Genomic DNA, 26551 nt, shown 5'->3' on the forward strand with positions numbered 1-26551 from the left:
TTATGCAACAGATTTGGGTCTGATAGACACATAGAGGCAAAACAGTCTGAAATGGGAATTGGACAGGCTGGGTGCCTAGGCCAATCATGTTTTGATCTTTTCTCAGAATTGAGTGGTTTCTTCCATTAAAATTAATGCTTACAAAAATAATCACATGGAGATGGCTTTTAATCCTATCTTTCAGTGGGGAAAAAAAAAAAAAAAAAAGCAATGAAAAAATCCTGTTATTTCAGACACCATACATTTCCAAATGGCAAACCGTAGGCAAAAAGCAAATCAAAACCAGTTCAGATAAAATCTTCTAGATCACGATGTCAAGGTCTGTCTCTTTGTGTACTGTTCAAAACAGAGAATATTGTTATTGCCTAATGATCTGTACTGCATACTTCAGTTCTCACTATTGCTACATAGGAAAATCATAACCTTTGCACCAAAGCAACAATACAGATATAAAATCAAGTTATAACCCATGGGTGATGCACAGTCAAAGAAGGGCTTCTGACCAAAATTTAACAGCTTTTTTTCCCCATAGTGAACTATCCAATAAACTAAAGAGGTATAAACCAGGCTGATCATTTCATCTGGAGAGGTGTTTCTTTTCCTTTTTTTTTTTTTTTTTCAATTTAATTTTTTTTTTTCTTTTTAATTTGCAATTTGAGCCTTCTCATGTTTCTTTGATAGGATTCTCTCTTTACTCTTAGGTTTCACCAGCAGCAAGCATTTTCTGTACTTTGATACTTAGTAATGACACTGCTTTGGGGGGAGAACCTTCCTTTAATCTCTTGCCTGTTTCCTGCTCCTCCTTAGGATCTGTGAGTGCACAGAGGCAGAGGCTGAAATTATTCTACAACTAAAGAGTGAGCTGAGGGAGAAAGAGCTAAAATTAACAGACATTCGTCTTGAAGCCCTCAGCTCTGCACATCATCTGGATCAGATTCGGGAAGCCATGAACCGCATGCAGGTCAGTGCAGTAGTTTAAGTGATCACAGGGGTGCACACCAAAGGAATGTTTGGTATATTTTCTTTGTTTTTGTTTTGGTTATCAAAAATGTTGATACAAAATAAACTGCTATAATACAGTTGGACAATACTTCCAACGGATGGGTATGATAAGTGTTCACTATTAGAATGATAACACTGGTCTTAGCATTTATATTAATAAATAAAATGTTTAAGAGTGATAGAAGAAAGTATTATCCCTACCCAGAGGATATTTGTTATCTATACGCTATGGCTGGGGAAATCTACATGACAGACAAGCAAATTTCTACAGAACTTTAATGCTTCAGCCATGGAGGAAATATGTGCATACCCTCTCATCATGTCTAATTCCTAACCTACTCATGGCTTGCAGAAGCAAACTATATGAAACGTAATTAAATTATTGTATCCAGCATCACTGACTTTGTTGTCAGAAGATTTTCCCCTACACAAGGCTGAAAAAATATAGAAAGAACGTCACTGTTCTTCTCTGTATCATGGAGCTTTATGGGACTCAGCTCTGTTGCCCTGTGGTGGTTCCACTCAAGTGGGCACCCAAGCTCCACCACAGCTGCTCTCTCACTCCCCCTCCTCAAAATGGAACGGGGAGAAAATACGATGAAAAGGGCTCAAAGGTTGAGATAAAGACAAGAAGATCACACAGTAATTATTGTAACGGGCAAAACGGACTCAGCATAGGGAGACAGTAAGATTTATTGCTTATTACTAACAAGCTAGAGAAGTGAGAAACAAAGGAAAGAAACCAAAAGCACCTTCCCCCCATCCACCCTCTTCCACCTCCTCCCCCCAAGCAGTGCAGGGGAAACGGGGGAATGGGGGTTATGGTCAGTCTACAGCACTTCTTCTCTGCCGCTCCTTCTCGGTCACTCTCGTCCCCTGTGCTGTGGGGTCCCTCCCACAGGATGCAGTCCTTGATGAACTGATCTGGCATGGGCTTCCCACAGGCAGCAGCTCTTCCAGAGCTGCTCCAGATATGGGTCCGTACCACGGGGTCCATCCCTCAGGAGAAAACTGCTCCAACCTGGGTCCCCCACGGGCAGCAGCTCCTGCCAGGTTCCTGTGTGGTCTCCTCTCCACGGGCTACAGGTCCGGCCCGGAATCTGCTCCGGCAGGGGTCTTCCACAGGCAGCAGCCTCTGTCGGTGCAGGGCCACCTGCTCCACCGTGGTCTCCTCCACGGGCTGCAGCGTGGAACCCTGCTCCACCATGGTACTCCATGGGCTGCAGGGGGACATCCTGCTTCACCATGGTCCTCACCACAGGCCGCAGGGGACATCTGCTCTGGCGCCTGGAGCACCTCTCCCCCTCCTTCTTCACTGACTTTGGCGCCTGCAAGGCCGTTCCTCACTCCCTTCACTCTCCCAGCTGCTGTGTGGCACAGCGTTTTTTTCCCTGTCTTAAATATGCTCTCACAGAGGCGCAAAACAACATCGCTTATTGGCTCAGATATGGAAAACAATGGGGCCCTTCCCAAACATCGGGCAGCTTCTAGATCCTTCTCACCGAAACCACCCCTATGGCCCCCTGCTACCAAAACCTTGCCACGTAAACCCACTACATGCCCACATAAAAGTATCTAGTGTCAGGGAGGGTGCCCAAAAGTATCAACAACATCCACACAGAGTGTGACATAAGTCCTTCAGCAGATCTGTGCTCTACGGTCTTAAACCAGGCTACAAGGACCTAAACCAAGTGAAATCTCCAGAGAGGTTTGCTCTAGTCACATGCCACCAAAGTTTCACCAAAGCTGGGCAGAAGTGACTACTTCAGATGGTGTCACTGGTAATCACTTCTCAAGTTTTCCCCAAAAGACACATCCACCTTGGATATGACAGACTTGGTGACATTTTGGAGAACTGATGGGGACTGGGAAGGGGAAAAAGTTGGATTGGTAAGAAAGAAAAAAGAATACTGTGTGTATTCAAAGCATCTTAAAAATCTAAAGCACAGCTGAATGGAATACTGTTAAGAATAGTGTAGTTAACCAGCATACAGTGCAGAGTAGATTAAGATTACAAACCACATTTCATTGTAGATCCTGATGTGAACCCAAGGCTAAATTGGGGCTTTCACCTATTTTTTTCTGTCAATATTTCCTTATTTGGCCCTTCCCTTTCACCTTCTTCTCACTTTTGCCTATATGATCTAGTCTTTTTGTAGCAGTTGCATTTTGTGTGTGTGTGTGATGCCATCCCTTATGATTTACTTCTATAATGGGCCAACCAAACAGCCTTTATAAAAGAATAGGACTTTTAGCAGAATGTTAATGAATGTGGAATTAAAAGTGATGTGCAAAACAGTCTGCAAGAATAAGCAGTTGCTTTGTGCTGCACTTCATGAAGCAACTGAAAGATAGATCTAGCTAGTACCAGGCTGTTCCCAGGCTGTTTTCATTTTATTATTGTACATCCAGTGATCACTTGGCACCACAGAGGATTTAGCTAAAAAAATTTCCTAGTTGTGCTGATTCATCTGTCACTGTACGTTTTCATCAAAGAGGGTTTGCTGGCAATTACATGAACGATCTCATGTTTGAATGATCAAAAAGTCTTATCTGCTACTAAGGAGGGTTATGAAACTTAAAATATGAATTTGTATTTTTTATATATATATTTTTTTCTCCTCTGTGAAGTTGTTGCTTAAATTTTGCATTCAATGGCAATAATCATTTCTGTGACCTTAGGAACACTGACGCTCTAATATTTTAACAATAACTTTAACTGACCTAAGATATTTGGTGATTAAAAATAACTTATAAAACTGAGGATAGCTGAGGAATTTCTCACACTTGTACTGTGGTCAACTGTATAAGAAACACAGAAAATTGAAGATTGTGGTGTTTAGGAACTGTCTCAAGGCAAAAGGTAGAACAAAGTCTTAGGGTTTTTTCCCTTCACTTCAGAAGTGAAGGCTTTCGCTCTCTGATACAGTGCTGCCTGCTGCCATGAAACTGCTAAACCACTTATCTCCTGCAGGTGAACAGCGGGCACCAGGATAAGCACTGCCAGTGGTTTTCTGAAAGAGTAACCTCCTGTGCTTTTATGTTGATTTCTTGTGAATACAGAATGAAATAGAGATACTGAAAGCTGAAAATGATCGTTTAAAGGCAGAGACTGGAAATACTGGAAAGCCTGCTCGGCCATCCTCAGAGTCTTCAAGCAGCACATCATCATCTTCATCACGGCAGTCACTAGGACTTTCTCTGAACAATTTAAACATCACAGAATCTGTTACATCAGGTAAACATAATTTGAGCACATGCATGCCTCAGCAATTAGTAAGAATTTATTAGTTTAAATCCTTTTAGGGGCCATGTACCAGAGGCATGCCTGAAAAGTGAAATGCCTCGTATCACTCGTGAACATTAGATATATATTCACTAATGGAGATGAAGAACAATCTTGGCAGACATTTCTGAAAACTTAACTTTTAGAAGGCTCTGAATGCTAACAGCAGAGTGTTCATTCTATTTACTCAGTTTCTAGCAGTGATACTCTCTACCTACCTAGTTTACAATACTATTTTATCATCTGTTTTACAAATGATTTGAAAAGACTAGTATTTTTTTGCAGTATATGACAACTGTGTGTGTATATATATATATATATATATATATATTCTTGTCCATATGGGACAAATGAACATAGTACATGAAATTTTCCTTCTTTATTTTTATTTTTATTTTTATTTTTATTTTTATTTTTATTTTTATTTTTATTTTTATTTTTATTTTTATTTTTATTTTTATTTTTATTTTTATTTTTATTTTATTTTTATTTTTATTTTTATTTATTTTTATTTTTATTTTTATTTTTAATTATTCAGTTAGCTCCCTTAACTTCTTTTCATATTGCATCTGAGGCAGAAGGTGTTCTCAGCTTTATCCTTTACACTTTTTTAACGCAGTAAATCTAGTTAGCCTATGTTGGACCAAATCACCATTCATGACAGGAGCCAAACCCGCCTGCTTTATTAAGTACTCTCATTGTCTTCTGTGAATGAGACCAAGCAAGCAAAACTGTGATCCACATCCTGAGCATTAACATTTCATTATTTTCCATGTCATAGAGTTTATGATAATAAGCCTTCTACACTTGTTTTGATAACGTAGCCAAGAAGCAGAAGTGCTGCCTCTAACATTAGAACCAGGAGCACAGCAGAAGCAGAGCAGCACTCATTAACGTAGACTCCACAGAAAGTATAATGCAGTCTCTGGAAGCAATAAAAATGTGGGTAATAATTGTAGAAAGAGTCTAGGCAAGACTACAGCTGAGAATGTGCCAAACTGCCTGACTGTAATTTGGGTTGGCAGTTAGTTATATTATCTTGCCAGTCATTGATTACATGTGTATTTGAATATTTCTTCTGGCTAATATCAAATTTTATATGAAAATCAGTATGTATTTATTTGCATCCCAATCTTTTTTTTTTTTTTTTTTTTATTTAACCAGTTTTAGCTTTTAGAATGGATGAACTCAACTTGGACTGTGGTATACAATAAAGTGTCACAAAAACAGGGAGAAAACATTTATCTATTGTCCCTGCTCACACATGTGCACACATTAAAACAAATAAATAAATAAGCAGAGTAGATTTTTTTTAATGGTAATTGTAGAAACTCTTTTATGAATAACAGCTATTAGCACTTTGTCTCTTGGCTCTAACTCTGTCTAGATATAGGAATAAACATAATATAAGCTTTAATTTTCTGTGTTATAGGTTCAAAATGTTTTTCTAGCATGCAAAGTAATTACTTTTGGTTATAAGAAATTAAAGAAATAAGGGTGCCTAATGAGGAGTGGAGGATTATGAATCCAGACTTTTTGGTCATCATGAGTATCATTTTGCTGCTGTGCCAGAGAACTTGGAAGGGTGACAGCTTCCTACCAAGTCCTGTGGGGTTTCTGAGGCAGCTGAAGTACTACTAATCAAAAGTCCCTGAGATATGAAGAGGTTAAACATGCTGGGAACTAAGCTGAGAGAGATAACAAAGGATTTTTATCATCACACTACAAATGCCATGGCACTTCCTGGGAGACCAGTGTCAACTAGAAATGACCAAAGCTATTCATTGCTTCCCAGAGGTATGGCCAGCTCCTCCAGATAGGTGAAAGAACAGCAAACAAGAACCAGTACAGGAGTTTCTCAGTAGTGTATGAAGAAAAGTTTGCCAGAGCTCTAACAAAAGCTCCCCTGGGGCCACCATAACACAGCTAGGGATGGGGCCGAGCAAGAGGTAGTTAAAACAATTGGCACTCCCCTGGAATTAGACCCCCTTGGACATTTCTTCTCAGCCCCTTGTGTCAGTGAGAGAGAACTCTCAGCAGTAGAGGGAATTTTTTTTTTCTAGATAAAAAGTGGTGCCTCATTCCTATAGACTTACAGAAAACTGCATTTGAAAGGCTACCTGAGGGTCATTTGGAAATGTTTCAGAGGGGGATCAGAAATACTGTAAATTTCTCTCAGATGAACTGTGACATTATGGAAACTCTTAAGGTTTGTCATATATGCCAAAATGCAAAACAAGTAAAGTGAAACATTTAGCATTGGGGACACAGAAGAACAGACTTCCTGGAACAAAACAGGCATAGATTTGATTTGTTTAAACTCACAATAGAAATGCTTCTTTATCTGATCCATTAAAAATAAATAAACAATAAATAAACAATAAATAAACAATCCAACAGAATCTGCTTTTTAGATCTCTGCTTTATAGGTCTGATGGTAGATTGTCAAAAAATGTATAAGGACCTACTTGCTTATAATACATTAATTGAACTCATATTGATGAGCTTTTTTTGGTTTTGCTTTGAGCAAGTACTTCCGTGACTAAATCTCACTGACACCTTCTTTAATTGGGATGATATCTAACCTTGTGCAAACAATGATACAAAATCAATGCATTTCTTCAGTCACCACAATAAGCATGAGCAGGATTTAGGGTAGTGGATTACTGTGCTGACCTTTGAAGAAAATGCAAATCTGTAATCTCTCCTAATTTATTAGTTAGTTTAAATGTCTAACAGTAAAATTGCTGAGAGAACTTCTAGAGGCAGCAGTTTTATCCCTTGCAATAAAGCTGCAGGCTCAGTCTTCAGTTAAAAATATGTCCATAATTCTCATGTTAGGGATTAGTGAGCAGATAGAGGAGCTAGAAACAGAGGCACAACACAGATCAGAAATGCTCTTTACCTCCAAGAAAATGAAAAGCTTTTCTTAGAGGAATGGCTAAATACAGAGTCACATATTCTGGAGGAATGTGGTGTGACTTTCTAATACATTCTCTTTATAAACCTGTACTGCAGGGGAAAAAGAAAAAAAGAAAAAAAAAAAAAAAGCCTTTGTCCATAGCATTTGTACAGAAGGTAAAGAAATCAGCTGGAAAGAAATTAAAATGCTATTTTACTGTAGCAGCAAACATATTGGTGAAAGGATTTGTTGTTTTTCTCCTGACAGCATTCTAAAGGGCACAATGAGTGCCCAAAGGTATAAACTCAATTTAGGTTTTAAACAACGTTACTTTGTGGCTGTATGTTTATTTTGAACAAATTCCAAGAAAGAAAGCAAAAGCAAAATTGTAATGCAAGTATTCGTTTCTTTCTGGTTTCCCAAATCATTTCTACATGATTAAATCTCCTAATATTGCTTCAAGAAAAATTAGAAATTATAAATTGTTGTCATCTTCAAGAGAAGAGGAAAAATAAGAATTAATACAGATGAAAATGATTTCAAGTTGTGATGTCAAGATTTCCTTTTAACCAAAAAACCTTCGGAGCAAGTGTTGAATTGATGAGGTAAGCATAACTGTGTGATTTGTCAGGTTGATCTTGTCTCTTCTTTTATTACAGATATTTTGTTGGATGATGTCACAGATGGAGCACTCCACAAAGAAGGCCACAGTGTGAAAATTTTAGTTACTATAAGCAAGGGCTATAGCCGAGCCAAGGTAAGTTCATTATCCAAACGTCTAGTCACAGAACTACTTCTCTGACAAATCTTGCATTACAGTAGCTAAGATCCTTCAGTCAGGATCTCAGTAAATATTGGAAAGACAGCAGCTATTTCCTTTGTCATCCATGCTCAGTACAGTTACACACTTTCCATAGACTACTGTCGTATGGCCTCTTACTGCCTTTGTGGTGGCTCAGACACCACCAATTCTCAGTTTAATTAGTAGTAAGATGTTTTGGGACTTGCTAACTCTTTTTTAAAGTGGTTATAAATTAGATTTATGCCCTTGGCCTCTTAGTCTGCAACTACGAATCTGCTGCTAGGTAATCAATGTGGAATTCCATTGTTGTATTTTCATGTTCTATGTTGCAGAAATACTCCTTATACTATGCATCTTTTATTTACATTCAACTCTCTATAAATACAGATCAAATTTTAGAGAAGATTAAGATACTGTATTTCCTTCTGTATAAAGATATACCAAAGTAATATCATCTATACATATTTCAAGCACAGAGACAATTAACAAAGCTGTAGTATCACATTCCAAATAGTATTTTTCCTTATTGGAAAAACAATGAATCTTTATAGCAAACTAATTGCCTCCATTTTTAGTCCAGTTTTCAAAATCTCTCTTTGTAGGATCAAAAAACACATGCGTATCTGATAGGATCAATTGGAGTCAGTGGAAAAACAAAATGGGACGTTTTAGATGGTGTAATCAGACGTCTCTTTAAGGTAAGGCATTGAAAAATTAGCTCAAGTATTAATTCAATAGTCTTTCTCAATTAAGAAAAATCTGTTATATTTTGGTTTGTCTTAACAAGTGGTTTTTTTTTTGTTTGTTTGTTTGTTTGATTGTTTTATTAACATATAGCTAGTACCAGTATTAACCTTTATTATTAATGTTGTTATACTTTTTTCATCATCATAATCATTTTCTATTGAATATGAATGCAAGAATCTCCTTGCCAAATGAACTCACCTGTACCAAAATATTTTTCAAACTTCTTTCATTCAATAACCACGTATCTAATCTATGTTTATATCTTATACTTTAATATAATTTCAGGAATATATTTTCCGAGTGGACCCAGCTACTAGCCTGGGTTTAAGCTCTGACTGCATTGCTAGCTATTCTATAGGGGATGTAATTAGAGCCCATAGCCTAGAAGTGCCTGAACTGCTGCCTTGTGGATATCTGGTTGGAGATAATAACATCATCACTGTGAACCTGAAAGGTAAAACCCTAAGAATATTTTTGCAGACACTGTACAGTCAATCACTGAAATCCCCAATACTTTTTTCTTTTCCTAAGTCCTAACCTTTCTGTATTTTGTCTCCAGTTCAAAGATGCATTTATCACACAAACTCTTTGTAGAGTTTAGATATTGTACAATATTATTGGATATTGTACAATGTCTAACAAAATGGGGCATTTTGAGGCAAATACAAGAATATCCCTTTCATTTTCTGACGGCCAAATCACAGCAAAATACAAATTCCTGAACAGTAGCCAAAAACAAAAACAAAAAAAGAGATTATGATCAAAATATTTATGCATTACCCAGTACCGCAGGAGAAATTTGAGACATTTAAAAAGCTGTAGGGATCTGCTGTTGGAGGGGGGCCTTCAGAAGAACTGTCCGTATATTGTTATGACAACCAGCAACCCTTGAGGCTGTCACATTGACCTCTTTTTTTATCTTGGTTGCCTATAGTGTCTGAAACACACACCTTTGCCTTGCTGAGCCTTCTTTGCACATTTAACTTGATTTCATTTCTCCCATCTTTCTAGTCACACTGACATTGACACTATTTAATATTTTGGCCCTGTGGAAGGGTGTAAGCATTTCCACAGTAATGAACCCCCTGAAAGGAGTCTGATTTAGGAAGATGCATCTCACCTTGCTTTAGAGCATGGCACCAAGGATGAAGACAAGCCATTTTTCTTTTCTTTTGTTCCAGGAGTGGAAGAAAACAGTTTGGACAGTTTTGTGTTTGACACATTAATTCCTAAGCCAATTACCCAGCGTTACTTTAATTTACTAATGGAGCATCGCAGAATTATTCTTTCGGGACCCAGTGGCACAGGAAAGACCTATTTAGCTAATAGGATGGCTGAATATGTTATAACTAAATCTGGCAGGAAAAAAACTGAGGATGCAATTGCAACTTTTAACGTAGATCACAAGTCAAGCAAGGTAAGTTACAACTGAAGTGATATCCTATTGCCTTCATATTGTTTTTAGTGAGAATATAGAGTAGACCCTAATAATTGGCATATTGTTGTATTGCTCAGTTAGCATCTTTTTCTACAAGGATTCAGTCTCCAATCCCAGGGAAGACTAGAGACCAGATCATTCTCTTGTAAACAAACCACTGCAAAGGGAGTCAGAACTTTTCCTTATTTGAGGAAATTCATCTTAAGGATATATGCAGAGTCACACATCTATGTAACTTTAGTTCTTAGAGTGTCTGTAATTCCTTTGTCAGAAGGGCTGGATATATAAAAAAGCTGGTCTAACTTGCTTTTCTGTAGTGGTAATAGCAGTTTATTGTTAGTGAAGGTTTGAGAATGAGGATTTTGAACTACTCTCTTGGGTGCTGCTTCTTAATAAACAGTACATAAATATGACTGCTGCCATGGTTTCTGACATGAATTGGTCAGGAAGCTGACCATATTAAAATGACTTCATGCATCATGTCACACTCAGAGTGATTTACACAGCTCAGATTATCAAGCTTCTAATATGACTACCCAGATTATACTAATGACTTGCTATCCTAAACTGAGTATACTCCTAACTTGGTACCCTAGGAAAGAAAAGGAAAAGTTTTGCCCAGAGCTTTCTGATTTGCACAGAAAATAACGAATGTTAACATAGCGTAAGAAGGAAGCATACACAGATCTCAAAGGGGTGAGAGGACCATTCCAGTAAAAACATCACTTTTCTCTGCCTTAATGCAGAGGATTTGTGTTGCCTTTTTCTTTGGCAGTGAATGCGTTCATGTTTTATTGCTGTACCATATATACATTCATAACAGATATTGTCCTGTGAAAGAGCAAACTTCTGAGTTGCTGGAAAATTACTTGTTGTACGTGGTGTATTTTTGTTTGTTTGTTTTTTGTTTGTTTTGTTTTAGTTTTGGTTGGCTGTTTTTTTCTCCTTTTCCTTTGTTTCTAGGACAATTTACATAGAGTTTGTAGTAAAAAAAAATAAAAACCATCATTGTAAAATGCCAAGTGTGCTTGAATAATACAGATGGTACTTTTTGGAAGAAAACCATGATGCTCCCTAAAGACACCAGAGCATAAAAAGCCAAACAAGTCTTTCTTGAAATAAGAAAAAGGTTGCATATTCTCCTCAAAGAGAAAAAAAAAAATCTGCTATTCCTGATCCAGGAAGTGAAATGGCAATAGGAACTTTGCCTGTAATACTGAACATTCCTAACACTGACAAAATTAGACACCTCTAGGGATACAGCTGTAAAACTTGACTAACCCAGACCCTCAAGTGCAACAAAGTGTCAGGGAAAATATAAAAGGTTTTGATTATAGAAAGCTTGCTTTTACTCCAGCAATATATGGCAGCCAAACAGATAGCTGACAAAAGTATTTACACAAGGAACTTTATTATGAGGTGTAATAGAGTATCCCCAAGAGGTTGAACAGATTTTCAGTGACAAAAGTAAAAGGAGATATCTGAGGAAGCAGTTCAATATGCCTAGGTTGTGTAACAATTTGAGGCTGGGTTGCTTCTTTGTTTCTTTTTGTTTTGTTTATATATATATATGCATATAAATGTAGCATATATTTATATGCATATATTTATATGCATATAAATGTAGCATTCATAGAAATGTATAGGATATTTCACTGCAACCTGTTTTCCAATGGAGATAAGATATTTTGCCAGCAGGTTTCTAAGGACTGTGTCCACCAAATGGGAATGTGTATGCTTCAGTCACTTGCCTTGAGTTTAGTGCCTTTGTTCATCTTAGCATGTGGCTTCAATGTTGTCCTGTCTAAGAAGCAGGTCCTCCTGCATGTGCTCATCCAGCTGAACTGTCCACAGTGGTGAAACTCTGTAGCAGCCTCTTTATCTTTCTGAAAATCTTTTCCCCTGAAATTGCATCTGTGGTTTAATTGTTTTTTGTTTTTTTTTTTATCTTTCTGATTTTCATTAATCCTACTGAAGGATCTGCGACAATACCTAGCTAACCTAGCTGAACAATGCAGTGCTGACAACAATGGTGCTGACCTCCCTGTGGTCATAATTCTGGATAATCTCCACCACATCAGTTCACTAAGTGACATCTTCAATGGTTTCCTCAATTGTAAATATAATAAATGGTAGGTAGAAGCTATTTTCTCCCCTTCCACACACATTTTGCAATTAAAATGGTAAAAGCTGTTTGTTACTTTGCAAAATAATATATCTCAGGGAAAAATTAGGCTCCCTTAGGCTATGACTCTATGTGGGTCTTTTAATTTAGCGACTTGAATAATTTTGACCCTCTTCAGCCAAGTACTTATGTGCCTGCTTTATATATATGACGTACGTGCATCTCAGTGAGATGTAAATGTGTCACTGAATTTAAGAGTGTACTTAAATCCTTGACTGAATCAGGGTCTTATCCCTTTTGCCCTGTCAGATCACACAGGCTCATTAGTACCCTGAAGACAGTTTATGAGAGAGTAAAAAGAAATGTGCTTTATAATAGTAGAATGTGGGACATGTGCGAACCCATGAACCCATGCAGAAGCAGCTCTATACCTGGTGGACAGTTTTCCTGTGAGCTGTAGTAGTGCAGAAGTGTAAAGCTTGATGACTGTCCTTTATTGCCAAGCAAGAATAAAAAATAATGTTTTCTGGGACTTCTGCTGGTCAAATACATTGGCTATTTCTATTGTAAAAGCACCATCAAAGGGACTTTTCTTCATAAAATCACTGCATGCTATGTCCTACTCATGAGATTCACAGCCTTCTGAAATTAAAACTCTAAGCTTACTACAAAATAATGAGGTACATGAACACAGGGTTGCCTCATTTATTTCTTTATTACAGATGAGTGCTAGTAAACTACAAATGTGCAGAGAGGGAAATCATGCAAGAATAAGCATTAAAAAAAAAAAGTACTACATTAAAAAAAAAGGAAAGGTACTACAGAAATATTTTAAATCTAAAACTACAACATATCCACGTTTTCTTCAAAATTAGTGTAGTGCAGCTAAGAATAAAGAATATTCTCTGAATATCTGAAAGGATTCTCCCTCAACAAAACATACTACTTCTCTTTCCAGTCCCTATATTATTGGAACTATGAACCAGGGAGTTTCTTCTTCACCAAATCTGGAGCTGCATCACAATTTCAGGTACATTCACTCTGTTTTTACTGTGGTCATGTTTGCACAGAACTTTCAAGCTCCCTGCTTCTCAGACCAGTTCTTCAACAAACATTGATCTTTGTCTCATCACAGCAAAGTGTTTTAGCTTCTGTGGCTCTTCTGTGCTGATATGGTGTTTGGGATAAGATACTTTCCAGCATCTCTATAAAGATGCTGAACATAATGGCATTCTTGCATTCCATTTGTTTTCAGCAATGCCTTGAATTCCTGATGGAAAGTGTAACAGTGAATAACATGGTTTATCAGAGCAGTTTTGTATGTGCTGGCTCACGAGACTTCGAAGCTTATGACATTATCATCATCTGTATGTTTAAGAGGAAATTATATACTTGCTATTCATTGCTACTTGACATTTATCATTTCTACACAGGTGGGTGCTGTGTGCTAATCACACAGAGCCTGTTAAAGGCTTCTTGGGCAGATATCTGAGAAGGAAACTGATTGAGACTGAAATAGAAAAGAACATACGCAATAATGAGCTCATCAAAATCATTGACTGGATCCCAAAAACATGGCATCATCTCAACAGCTTCCTAGAAACACACAGTTCTTCAGATGTAACCATTGGTGAGTCTTGGTGGAGTGGTTTGAAATAAAGATGTAGACTAACCATTTTAGAGATCTAAATGTTGAAGGTTGAATTCTCTTTTTAAAAGTTGTCATCTCTCAGTGGTAAATACAGCCTAAGTGTGGGGAATGTGACTGGTTTGTGTTGCCAGCAAGGTTGAAATGAAAATGGAAAGACAGTATATATTTCCTGTTATTTATGCCTTGGTTGCTAAAGACTTTCAAGTAAATTATCATCATTTAGCAAACTAGCAAGTGGGAGACATATCTGTACCTGAGGTCTTCTGGTGGAATAGCTATGTTCGCAAAAAGTCATCTTTTTACATAACTTTGCCATTAAAACTTTCAAGTGTTAATCAGGCCTTAGAATTGGATAAAGTGACACTATTTCATTTTTAATAAAAGTTTACTGATAGATCCCATACTGTAGCCCTGCATTAGTATTCTCTATGTTTGAGTTTACTCCAGTGTTCCTTTTTTAATTCTGTGAGGATTATTTTCAGTATGCTCCCTAATTCTTCTCTTTCAATACACAATTTGACTTCTCAGGTCCCCGCCTTTTCCTCCCTTGTCCTATGGATGTTGATGGCTCCAGAGTGTGGTTCACAGACCTCTGGAACTACTCCTTGGTTCCATATCTTCTGGAAGCAGTGAGAGAGGGACTTCAGGTATGTCATTTGCTTCCCTGCATTTTTTTTTTCTTAGTTTCATAGTCTTTCTCCAAGTTACTTTTAATCAACGCATCCAATTGTGAATGCTGTTGCATTTACAAGAAATCTGTGGTGGGATTATAGAAATCAGTGTTGGGCTCCTTTTGACTTGCTCATAACCTGACGTACAAAATTTGTCTTTCTCTGCTCCAGCAGTAGCATATCTAATATTTTATGAGAGGGTTTCACCTCTTTGACAGGTGGGGGGTTCTTTTTCCTCTGTTTAAATAGAGTTCATAGCAATGCTTAATAAAGCTCAGATTGCCTCCCTGTATAAGGCAGTCTCAACCAGCCTCTACATGGGAGAGTTAATAGCCCTTACCGTGGTGTAAGAAAAAAGCATTGGTCTGCCTGATCCTCCCCCGACTATGTACATGAATATTCATGCAGGCATATTGAAAAGCTTGTGAACAAATACCCAGCCAGACTGAGATCGATTACTCCTTGGTCCCACTGAACATGAGGGTCTGTCCCTTTTTACCCTTGTATCTTGCACTTCCGTTTATATTTCCTCAAGTTTTGATCTCTCCTTTTTTCTTCCTCTGTATGGGCAAAGGTTTTCTCCTGACTGTAATTCTCATTGTGGATATTAGTTCATTGTGCTATTAGTTCACCATTCCCTCCATCCTTTCTTCTCCAGGCATTAACACTAGTTCTACTCTCTTAACATTCTCCATTGATTGCTACTGAACTAGCAAAGTTTAATAGCAATTTTAATAGAAGGAGGGCTACAACTAGATTCACCATATAAAGGACTATAAGATGTCCCAATTAGGTTAAGATTTAGGACCATTGCACATCTTTCAAGTAAACATAAATTTTGAAGTTAATTCAGACTTTTTTTTTTTTTTTTTTTGGCTTTTCCCTGTTTCCTTTCCTTTCATGTAGTGCAACTCTGCCCTCTGAAAATATGCACTGTTGAAAAGCTATATTTTTGCCACTCATAACAGTGAAAAAATTACTGCACAGTGCAGAGGGGATTGTTTTGGAATAGTCAAAGAACTGTGTAAACAGCTGCAGTTTCTTTATGGCCTTGTATTGACATAGTGACATACTGATAAGATGGAGGTTTCAAATCTTGCCTGTTGAGTATCTCTTGCTTTCCTACAACTGTTTACCTCTCTGGGAATTACAGTGTGTTTATGCCTTGTGCAAAAAACTGCCAAACATCTGATAGAACAGCCACAGTGAGATTAACAGCACTTGTTTAGATCAGCTATAAAAATGAGGTGATATTCTTCATGTTCATATTTTTCCAAGCATACAGGGTAGGTACTTAAATGGAAACTTCAATTCTGGAGCAGAAGATGGCAGCAGACAGAAGAAAATATGTTGTTTTGTGAACCATTCCAATTTTTATATGCTTTGGATGCCTTCCATAGAATAGTATTATTAATAATAAACAGAAATCTTTTTTATGGTATAGTTAAATGTTCCTGGTACCAGAGAAGGGTAGAAACTGACTTTCTAGCATGGCGCTTTGTAAACTCACTTGCCAGGCACGGAGTTTACAAACCTTACCCCAGATTCCAGAAAAGATTTATTTACTGTTCTTCTCAGATGAGGGGAAATGCTGCCTACAATCAGGAGTTAGCTTGCTACCTCCATGAGAAACACTTCCAGCTTATTTAAGCAGATACCTGCTAAGCAGCCGAACCTCTGTGTAGGGCAGAAGGAGTCTGAGTATCTCTGTACACAGTATAGGGAACTTGACTGCCTAAACTGAAGCTCTGGATTCAGCAAGTGCCTGGGAGCAGGTGTTACAATGATAAGCACAACTCATCTCTCTGGCTTTAGCACTAGAATTCTTCGCTGTTTAACTCCCATGTTTAACTCCATGGGCTTCAGTACAGCCCATCTCAATGCCTCTGCCAATGTTACACTCATTCCTGGACTGTGTGAAGCTGCTTGAGCTAGGAGAAATCATGGAAGCTCTGGCAGCAGGCTCCCAAGCCCCATGTGTCATTGTCACTATCACATTGTCACACATAACACAGCTAAAGGAAACCTGTAAAGCAGCAACCAAGGGTCTCTCAGTTAACATGTTGCTTCTGAGCAGCACTACAGGGAGAGTGCATTTTAGTGAGGAAGCTTCTGGGCCGCCTTAATTTTCCTTCCTCCTATCCTTCCAGATGCATAAGCCTTTTCATGCTTCATGGTAGGGAAAATCTATCCTTTGTGAATTTCTTATTTTCATTAACCTCATGAAAGATCTCAAGGTGTGGACAGATGTCTGCTTCTGCATCCTGTTTTGCTAGGAGAAGAGAGCAATCAGTTCTGGCACTTCCTAATTCACTTCAAACAAAATCCAATTAACTTGAATGCTTTAGATAGGTCTGAGTTAATTTCACTGATATGCCTTAAGCAAGTTACCAAAAGGTCTCATTGCTTATTGTGTCAAAAACTTGTAACTCTCACTGTTGCCTACAAGTATCACCAGTTACAGAGTGCTTTTCAACTTGCAGCTACTCTGGGTATTGAAGGAGCACTAATGGAGATGAGGTGTTTTGAATGTCGTATCATATTTGAGTGCTGAGCATGTCTAAAAACAAAACATTTACTAAAATGGTTTAGGTGTGTTTGATGACTTTTGTTTGCTATTACAACTGGTACTGGAAGCTCTGTAGGATACTTACCTGTGCTTTATCCATACTACAGATGTACGGTAAGAGGGCACCCTGGGAGGATCCTTCCAAGTGGGTAGCTGATACCTATCCATGGAGCTCTGCAACTCTGCAACATGACTGGCCATCATTACTTCAGTTAAGACCAGAAGATGTTGGTTATGAAGGCTATGCATCAGCAAAAGAAGGAACAACCTCAAAGCATGTTCCACAGACTGATACGGAGGGGGATCCCTTGGTAAGATTTAAACTTTGGAAAAAATGTTTTTCAGTATGTATTTCACTGTCACATGTTAAATTCTACACTGTACAGTAAAAAAATGTACTGTGGACCTGCTCCAAAGTGTGCTTTTAGAATAAATCCTACTACAGTTTATAAGAAGTAATGAAAATAACAGAAAAATCTAGCAAGAGGGCAAGTATCACCATCACATTAATGTGTCCCTAAATAATATGCATTTTGCATCTGCCCAGAAATCTTTATAATGTTTGGATACCATTCTTAAGCAACTTGATTAATCAGCTTATTCTGAAAACACCTTTCCAGGTTGGACTGTTTGTCTTCTACATTCTATAAATGAAGCACTGAGAAACTCACATTATCTAACTTTGCTGTCATAGAGAATTTAGTGGAAATGCAAATTAGACTGTTATCCTCCCATTCCCCAGAACATTTCAAGATAACTGATGACTGTATAGCAGTCTTAATGTAAAAGGAATGCAAGTATAGTGGCATTAAAAGATAAGAGGTTTATTTCCCTAAGTGCCATGTATTGTTTTATTTAAATATGATCCCAGATGCTTGGGTTTACCATTGCCTCCTCTGATAATGGAATATTAAATTGCATATATTGAACTGCTGTTTCTGTATAGTACTTTCTCTATAGACAGTCTTTATCATAATTCATAATACTATTTTAGAGAATTGAACCTCTGGAACATAGGGAGCCCTTTGAAAAAGGGAATATTTGAGAGGAAAATGTATTTAACTCTTATCAGTGCTAAAGCAATGACTTCACAGCCTCCCTGAAGTGTTTGGTGCTCATACTCAGACCTTGAACCCCAAGGAAATGTGGGAAATCAAGTCATCTGATCTCTCGTCCTCCAGAACATAAGCCTTGGGGTAACTGACCCTGTGATTCAGGCTGCCAGAGGTTTTATTTTCCAGGCTTCCAGCAAACATGCATCCCCTTCCACTAAGGTGAAAATACTTGGCCAGGCAGAGTTCAGCGTCCAGCCACCATTGCTTCCTGCACACTGTGATCAGTTGCTTTCAGCTTCCTCTATCAAACTAGTTATCAGAAGCCTTGGGGCTTGAGGTGGAGTTCACCAGGCAAGAGACACTGACAGGTGGGGAGCACAAGCATATCCAAAGACTATCCTTGAGGAAATAGGGCATTTCACAAGTAGGCTGTGTTACACACCCACTGCATATATCCAGTATGTTCAGGCATGGATACTTACATAAACCTCCAGCAAAAGCTTCCTGATTAAACACTCTTCAATTCCAGGAGAAAGCTTTGTGTGGGTTGAAACCATAGAGATGTAAGGATTCATGAGCAAACAGGGAAAAGGTGCTTAACACACACACACAAGGATATCTTTGCCTCTTTGGTATTTCATTGTCTTTTGTTTGTTTGTTTGTTTCTTTCTTTGTCTGTTTTTTTTTTTTTTTTATTTTGTTTTTCTAAAGACAGATCATTTGTTCCTTTAAAAGCAATAAAATTGTGTTCACAATGTCAACAGTGCTTGCAGCCCTGAGTATGCTGGCAGAAGTGGATGTTTTACAAATAAAATCCTGATGGTTATATACAGTTAGGCATTGAGCATCCAAGTAATTTTCTGGGACTTAATGCTGTTTTTGATGTGTTGTTTTTTTTTTTCAGATGGACTTCAAGTCCTAATAGTGCCCAAATTAATTTTGTGGGGGCTCGCCCTCTCTCAGGAAGGAAGGTCGGTTGCTGTTCCCCTGCTGCAGTCAGCCCGTCAGCAGCAGATGGGACCCTTTTTGGAAGTAGCTGGCCTTGGTCCACCCTGCGCTCTCTCCCTCCCCATCTCTCTCCTGCAGAGGGTATATGTTAGTGTGATTATGTTTTCAGTTGCATTTTCAATATGGTGCATCTACACCATCCAAAAATTATCTGGAAGCTTGACTGTCTCCAAATATGGGCCCAGATGTCCAGCTGTGATATGGCTTCCTTCCCTTGCTGGTGGTGCAGCTGCAGCCGTTCTCACCCCTGAATGAAAGAGAGTTATCAGGCAGCTCCATTATATCCCTCTGGCTCTCTGGACCTTTAAATGCACACTGCTATTTAAAGACCAGAAGGTAGGGAAAAGGGTGCCAGGAGGAGCCGCTGACACCCTGCCCTTTCCGAAATCCTTTTGTATGGTCCCCTCAGCTAGATACCAGCACACCTTGTACAGCAAGGCAGCTTAATTAAATTTTAACACGGCCACTGCAGCATTAAATGAGACAAGATTATGTAAACATTTCTTTCTTCTTTCAGATGAATATGCTAATGAGGCTTCAAGAGGCAGCCAACTATTCGAGCGCACAAAGCTGTGACAGCGATAGCACCAGCCACCACGACGACATTTTGGATTCGTCCCTTGAATCGACTCTCTGAAAGGGACAAACCTTGGTGGAGGATTATGGTAAAACCTGTTTCCACTAGACCACTGCCAGTATTAAAGCAGCACGCCGAGGTCCCTGAATGAGAATGGTGTGTTGTAGGTAGGCAGGAGACCTAATTCTGCAAAGTCAGGAAGAAAAATTGAAGTGGAAAGCTTGAATTAGTTTAATTTCAAGGCGTTGTGATACCTACGGAGCCAAGTGAGACTCCATTTGTCAACTGGAAAATGCCCTAAATCAAGGGCATCTAAGCAGATTGCACACGTGTTAGCCAAACTGGAATTTATTTTTTTCTTTTTGTCTTTCTCTTTCTCTCTTTCTCTGCCTCTCTCTCTGCATCTCTGTTTCTCTGTAAAAGTTTACAGTGCAACTTGGGTTTTTCTTGTTGGTTTTCTTTTTTTTTTTTTTTTTTTTTTTTTCCCTTTAGTTTACCCTGAGGCACTGCATGAACAATGCAGTCTTCTAATTCTCTTCTAACCTCTGTTGTGCCACATGGTGCTGGTCACAGGACTGCAGTGGTGTTTGTGTTGTACGCTACTGCCCATTCCAAAATGAGTCAGAGATGATGATAGTAACTCAGAAAGCACAAACAGTATTGTGCAATCACCAGAAAACATGACTGTGATATGCTGGATAAGTGCCAATTTAATTCTAACTGCCATGGTCACGGTGATGCGCTCCATCAAGTTTTTAGTATACGAGTCACAGATTTTATAAAGTTGTTTTTACCACAAAGGTCTTTTTTAACCACCTGCCCACTCCTTAACAACAGTTTTATACCAATTATTAACCAACACTGATTAAAGGCTTCTTAGGGCTTCATTTGTTTGAGCCTTTTCAGTGAAAGAAGGAACATTTCTTATGGTGCTGTCTCACTGCCTTAAAACAGATTTCTAGAACAGTTTTACAGTTGGTTTAGTTCCTAAACCATTGGTAATTTACACTGTTTTTTTCTTCATTTACTAATGAAAAAACGTCAGTTAACACAGTAGCCTCATATCTGTATATCATGATTTTTTAAAGAAATGGATAGGAGAAAGAACAGTTGCTATATAATATTTTTATCTTGTGAATAGATTGCTCTGCCTACCCTCAGAAAAACACAAGGAACCCAAACCCACTTTCACTGCCACCTAAATGCTGAGAAAATAGGCTCAAATCCATTTGGTCCCATGGAATGGAGTTTTTGGAGGATAGATGTTTTGAATTTTTATCCAGCAGAGCTGGATGCACTTGATGCAGCATGAGCACAAATATATGTTTTTTGTTTTTTGGTTTTTGTTTTCCTTTTTCTAGTTTTAGCATGTTGTTTTGATTGCTATTGTTGTACATGAAAAATCAGCATAAAAGAACACTGAAGCAGTGATGTCCACTGTGGAAGAGGAAGAGTTTATACTGTAAAAGTGGGTTGGTTTTGCACAGTCTACTGGGTGGGTAATGTAAATATGAAAAAAGAAAAACAAACAAACAAACAAAAAAAGCCTTGCACAAATCAAATCAAAAACAAGCAAACAAAAAATTGTATTTTATTCTGTTGGTGTTAAGAGATGTTTCACTTGCTGAGATTTCCTGTATGTTGCAAACAAATACAGAATGCAAACCTTAAAAGCTGTTATTACCTGGTGTGTTTGTCCTGTACTTACAGTTGTTCTGACTATGCAGGAGCTATCAATGCTACAGTGAGCATGTTTCAATATCTATATGAAGCCAATACATTTTGGGGGACAAAACATCGGGAAATGTTTAAGTGCATATGTCATGGCAGGCTACAACCAGATTGCATTAAAACTGCTCAGAATATCCGGGAGTGCTCCTTTACCACAAGAGGCATCCGGTTCAAATAGGTGCATATAAACCAGAAGGTACCTAAGGGCTTTGGCATTGTGTAGACATGTACTGTACACCTCCATGGATGTTATCTTCAGGATGTGTATTTGGTGCTATTAACTCTTTGTGGCCACCCCGTGGTCACTCGCTGTAAAACAAAGATAAATCAATGCAGTTTTCAAATGGCACTGAGCTGCATCACTGAATCTAGAGGTTCCTACACGGTGCTATTGCCCTAATAAAACTCCAACTGATGTTATGCATGTAGGATTCAGTCAGACCAACATCATGCCCCCAAAATCTGGATCCATTTCTGCTGTACAATGTCAGTGCGTACATCCTGACTGACTCAACTAAAGGAAAGCTGCTCTTTCCTGTACCTGTGCTCTGAGCAAATCTGCAGATCTTTTCCTGCCATATTTAACACACAAACACACAATATCACATATACAAAACTTCCTGCAATACATCTCAGTGAGTCCACCTAGTTTACAACTCAGAAATTGTTTGTGAAACATTTGTCTGTATACATTTTATATTTTGTACATTTTTGATGTAACATATCATGTAAATAGACAGAAACAGTGAAATAAATCATCTGAAAAGTTTTGTAGTCTTTGTAAAGCCCTAATAATAAGTATTTGGTGTCATCGGACTTAACTGGATGATGTATTTTCTATTGGTTTATTGTTCCTCTAGCTTGTAAACCAGCTTGCGTATATTTTTTTGCAGGTGTGCGCACTGTATCTGTCTAAATTATTACTTTGCCATTAAAGTGGAATTATTTATTGAAAACACAGTCTGGTGTTTTTGCAGTCAGGACCACTTAACGGTTAGATATTATGTCAAACAAAAACATATAAACAAAGTGACAAACTGAAGGATGTAATTTTCTGAATTCGGCAGAACTAATCTGTGTAAAAACAAAATTAGCTGCTCCTTCTAGTTCCAGGGTTTTGATATTATTTTTGAGTGCCTGTTTCCATGGTGAGAACAGGTTGTAGAGTTCAGAAACAACTTTAAAGGCTCCCCATTTTCGAGATTATCTTCAAATGCAAATATATTGATTTCAGTGGTGGCAAACTTGTACAGGACGGGTGCACTATTATGGCTTATTTTCAAACCTGAAAGATTTAGGGCCACTTCCTCAGAAGGCATAAATCAATATAATTTAATAGAATTCAATGAAAGCAAGTTCAAATATGTTAGTTAGATAATCATAGATTTTGAGGCTGGAAGAGATCATTATGCTCCAGTGAGTGGTAGCACCTCAGCTATAAGTCTCAGCAGCAGGTCTGTAATTTCCCTGAAATTGTCGTATCCTTGGAAAAACTTAACAGTATGAAGTAGAAGCTCTAGCACATCACTGTCAATGCAGCTAATTATTCAGTGGGTTGGTTTGTTTTTTGGTGCTTTATTTTAGATAGATCTTACAAAGTTCCTACTTTTCAAGACAAAAAATACCCCAAACTGCTTTCTGTTATGCCTTTTCCTTCTGTATTAGGAAGTCAACAACAATCAAAACCATAATGTATGTTAAGTAATAGTCTTCCTTGCTTTTTTTCTGGAGAAGCAAGTAGCTTGCTCATTCTTATCTTTTTATGTAAAGACATGTTTTCCAGACCCCAAGATATTTTTGCAAGACTTTTTGAACACTTCATTTTGTCAGAGTCCTTTCTGACATGTGGGTATGAGAATTGCACATGGTATTCCTGTGATGGCTTTACTTATGCTATAAACAGGACCAATATCACCTTCCTACTCCCACTTCTTATTTTGCCTGCTTAGGCTTCAGTGGTGACAATCACTCTCTAATTGTATCATCCTACTGCAGGCTCATGTTCAGTTAATTATCTACCAAGACCCTGAGTTCTTTTTCATGTTGCATCATTTCAAAATCACTTTGTCCAATCCTGCCTGTATAAACCATGCTCTTTGCTCCTTAGATGTAAGATTGCAAATTTAACTGTATTAAAAGAGAATATTCAAATCAGCCCAACCTACCAAATGATTCAGATCATTATCTATAACTGTCATCTATATAATTTACCACTCGTCCAGCTTCCCTGCTTTCCCAAAACTGCTACCCAACCAATCAGTTTTCAGATGGAGGTAGCAAGTAACATCGTGTCAAGAACAAAACCCTGGTGAATCCCATTAGGAATCTCCATGACAATTTCTGATCTACAGTCACATCGCTGGGTTGCATGTCATTGGTGTATTTGTATTCCAGTTAACATGGGTATAAATATCAGAACATCACACAAAACCATGCATGCATAATGCTGTAGGAACTACTGGATGAGTTGCATGGCTTCTCCACCACTGTCAGACTCGAAGGATGGATTTCGATTAGTTGCTGTTGCAAATGACATACGCAGAGCTGATCTTACAAGGGAAGGGGAACAGACTAGACGACTTCAGGGACCCCTTTTAGTGTGACATTCCTATAATACAGTGTTGCAATGTCTGCATGTTACCCAGCTGCCATTAGGTAAGGGAGAAGGTATGAAATTTGTCAGACACCTTCTGTATCCACTGTGTCTGCACATCTACCTGTACTTGATCTGAAGATCTGATGGTGAATGCCCAGGTGCCCAGGGTGGAATCAGGATAGCACAGCCTGGGAGAGGAAAGTGTTTTTAGCAAAGTACTTGAGACATTGCTCTTGCTCATAAGAACTCATTTTTTAAGCTATCATTAAATAGCCACTGAGTTTCTCAGCATGCACTACTTTTTCTTGATAGCTGAATAATGTCACACAAATTAAATGCTACCACTAAGTTTGGCAATGCAAAAGCTACAGATGCACTATCATGGGAGAAATGTATTGCTGGGTAATAATACCAGTAGCAGAAAATAGGATCTGTCATGAAAGATAAATTAACTAAGACCCAGGCCATGTGACCTTGCCTTTCTACACTAAATTGCATTTACTGTTCTTTGTTCAACTGCAACCTTAAGCAAACATTGATAAATAGCAATGAGTGAGCACACAAAGTGGAGCCCTGTTTTTAGTAAGAAATATTATAAATGAAATAATGTTTTGTCTTTGTCAGTGTATTTACTTGTTTTGTAAGCAGTTTTTTATTAAATCAGTCTACATAATTTAGGAAACTAAAATGCATCTTGACAATTAAATGCCAAAGCTGAAAGAAAAGGCACCTGGTAACAGCTATGTAACAAAATAAAACATTTACATGATGACACATAACCAGCAGTAATGATTTTATCACACCATAAATGAATGGCTCTGAAAGAAGAAAGAAACAGACAAAATGCTTATTAGCTCTATGACCAAACCCTGGGGACTTAGCGAAGTAAGTCATTTAGACTAGTGAGCTCTATTTTAGCACTGATAATTCAGTGCATCTAAAATACGTTCTGATACTGTGTTCTGTACTTTACAAGTGCAATGAAGACACATACACAGACTGAGAAACAACAACAACAACAACAACAACAAAACTTCTCAGTGCAACTCAGTGCAGGTGTTCTTCCCCTCAGTTAAGCTACATAAAATAAAGAACTACAGCAGTCCCTGAGCTACAAGAAATAATTGACTGGCAGAATGAATAATTTAGCTCAATCATTACTGCACACTTTGTATACGTGGCACGATCTCAGTGAACCCCGTCTCTGCTTATCCAGGTCAAACTAATGGCAGTGTTGGACTAGTGGTACTGACTCCTGATTGTGTCTGGGGATAGTCAGGCTGGAGGCAAAATCTTACATCTTAACTGAACTAACATTACAGGGAAGATATATTTCTCATTTAGTAGAAATAAGAAATCTAAAAGCTATTTGAGAAAACTTTATTGCCTTCTTAGTAATTGCTGTGATTAGTCTCATTATTACTTAATGTCTCTGTATTACTGCTTTTGTACTGCCAGTATGTCTCAGATATGTTATTAATAGCTTCCTTGTAAAAACTTCTGCCATCAGCACATTATCTTCTGAACTTGAAATAATACTGCTTATTCAAGAGTTTGTTAATACCTTGTTCCAGATCACCAGCCTATTTAACACGCTACATCCAGATGGTATGTTTTCATCTCTAGCTTAAGTGCCTCTAACTTTAAAGAACAAATTTAGTCTTACTATGTGTTCAAATTGAGCAACATTCTTTAATTTCAGCCCTGGATAGTGTTAAGCATGTGTTTAAGTGCTTTCCTAATTCAGACTTCAGTGCCTGCAACTCATTCTTCCATAAACCACTGTCTTTAGAGGATAAGATGGTCAACTAACTGCTGCAAGATTCAGCTAAACGCTGTTTGTAGAGACTGTGCAGAATATTACATGCAAGAATTATAATTTAATTGCATGCTTAGGCACAGCATTTAGTAGGATGCCTTATTGCCTGTTCTAATGATCTCTGAAGTTGAATAAAACCTTCAGACTATGTTGCGAATCAGAATGGAGGGAAGCTTCCTTTTTTGGAGTGGAGCAGCTGCTAGCAATAAAACCTAAGTGCTTGTTTGTAGTTGCAGGACAATAGAAAGGTTTCTCTACATCAAGGATGACAGAAAAGCTGCAATATGTGTTATAGGACATGCTGGAAGAAGTCTTTCATACTGGAAAAATATCAGTACTGTTCAACTGCTCCTGTTTTTTTCTGTATAGCAGAATTAATCAGTTAACTTTTATAATTAATTAAAATATTATGTTACCGGATTTCAGATACTCATGGGTATTCTGAGCTGTTCAGTAATCAAAATGTTGAATATAGGGCTGAGGCTGAACATGAACCTTAAGCATATAATACACTCCAAAGGCTGTTTTATATTGGAACTATCTGCCTAATATCAGGGACATACTATGGCAAG

The 26551-nt window shown here is 38.0% G+C and overlaps 1 protein-coding gene across 18 annotated transcripts in view; it reads left to right on the top strand.

Annotated features, from left to right (window-relative positions):
- The window catches only part of NAV3 (neuron navigator 3), a 275094-nt gene extending 250155 nt beyond the window's left edge, over positions 1-24939 (top strand). For all 18 annotated transcript variants that reach the window (XM_038172953.2, XM_038172943.2, XM_072035141.1 and 15 more), the window contains 12 exons: positions 808-961; positions 4066-4240; positions 7850-7947; positions 8595-8690; positions 9025-9193; positions 9921-10156; positions 12155-12309; positions 13261-13332; positions 13736-13932; positions 14482-14600; positions 17301-17504; positions 19774-24939. In XM_038172953.2, coding sequence (XP_038028881.2) covers positions 808-961; positions 4066-4240; positions 7850-7947; positions 8595-8690; positions 9025-9193; positions 9921-10156; positions 12155-12309; positions 13261-13332; positions 13736-13932; positions 14482-14600; positions 17301-17504; positions 19774-19893 — 1795 coding nt within the window. In that variant the 3' untranslated portion in view covers positions 19894-24939. The remainder of the gene's footprint in view (positions 1-807; positions 962-4065; positions 4241-7849; positions 7948-8594; positions 8691-9024; positions 9194-9920; positions 10157-12154; positions 12310-13260; positions 13333-13735; positions 13933-14481; positions 14601-17300; positions 17505-19773) is intronic.
- The last annotated feature ends 1612 nt before the right edge of the window (positions 24940-26551 follow it).

The sequence above is a fragment of the Anas platyrhynchos genome, chromosome 1, assembly GCF_047663525.1.
Source record: "Anas platyrhynchos isolate ZD024472 breed Pekin duck chromosome 1, IASCAAS_PekinDuck_T2T, whole genome shotgun sequence".
NCBI classification, from domain to species: Eukaryota; Metazoa; Chordata; class Aves; order Anseriformes; family Anatidae; genus Anas; species Anas platyrhynchos.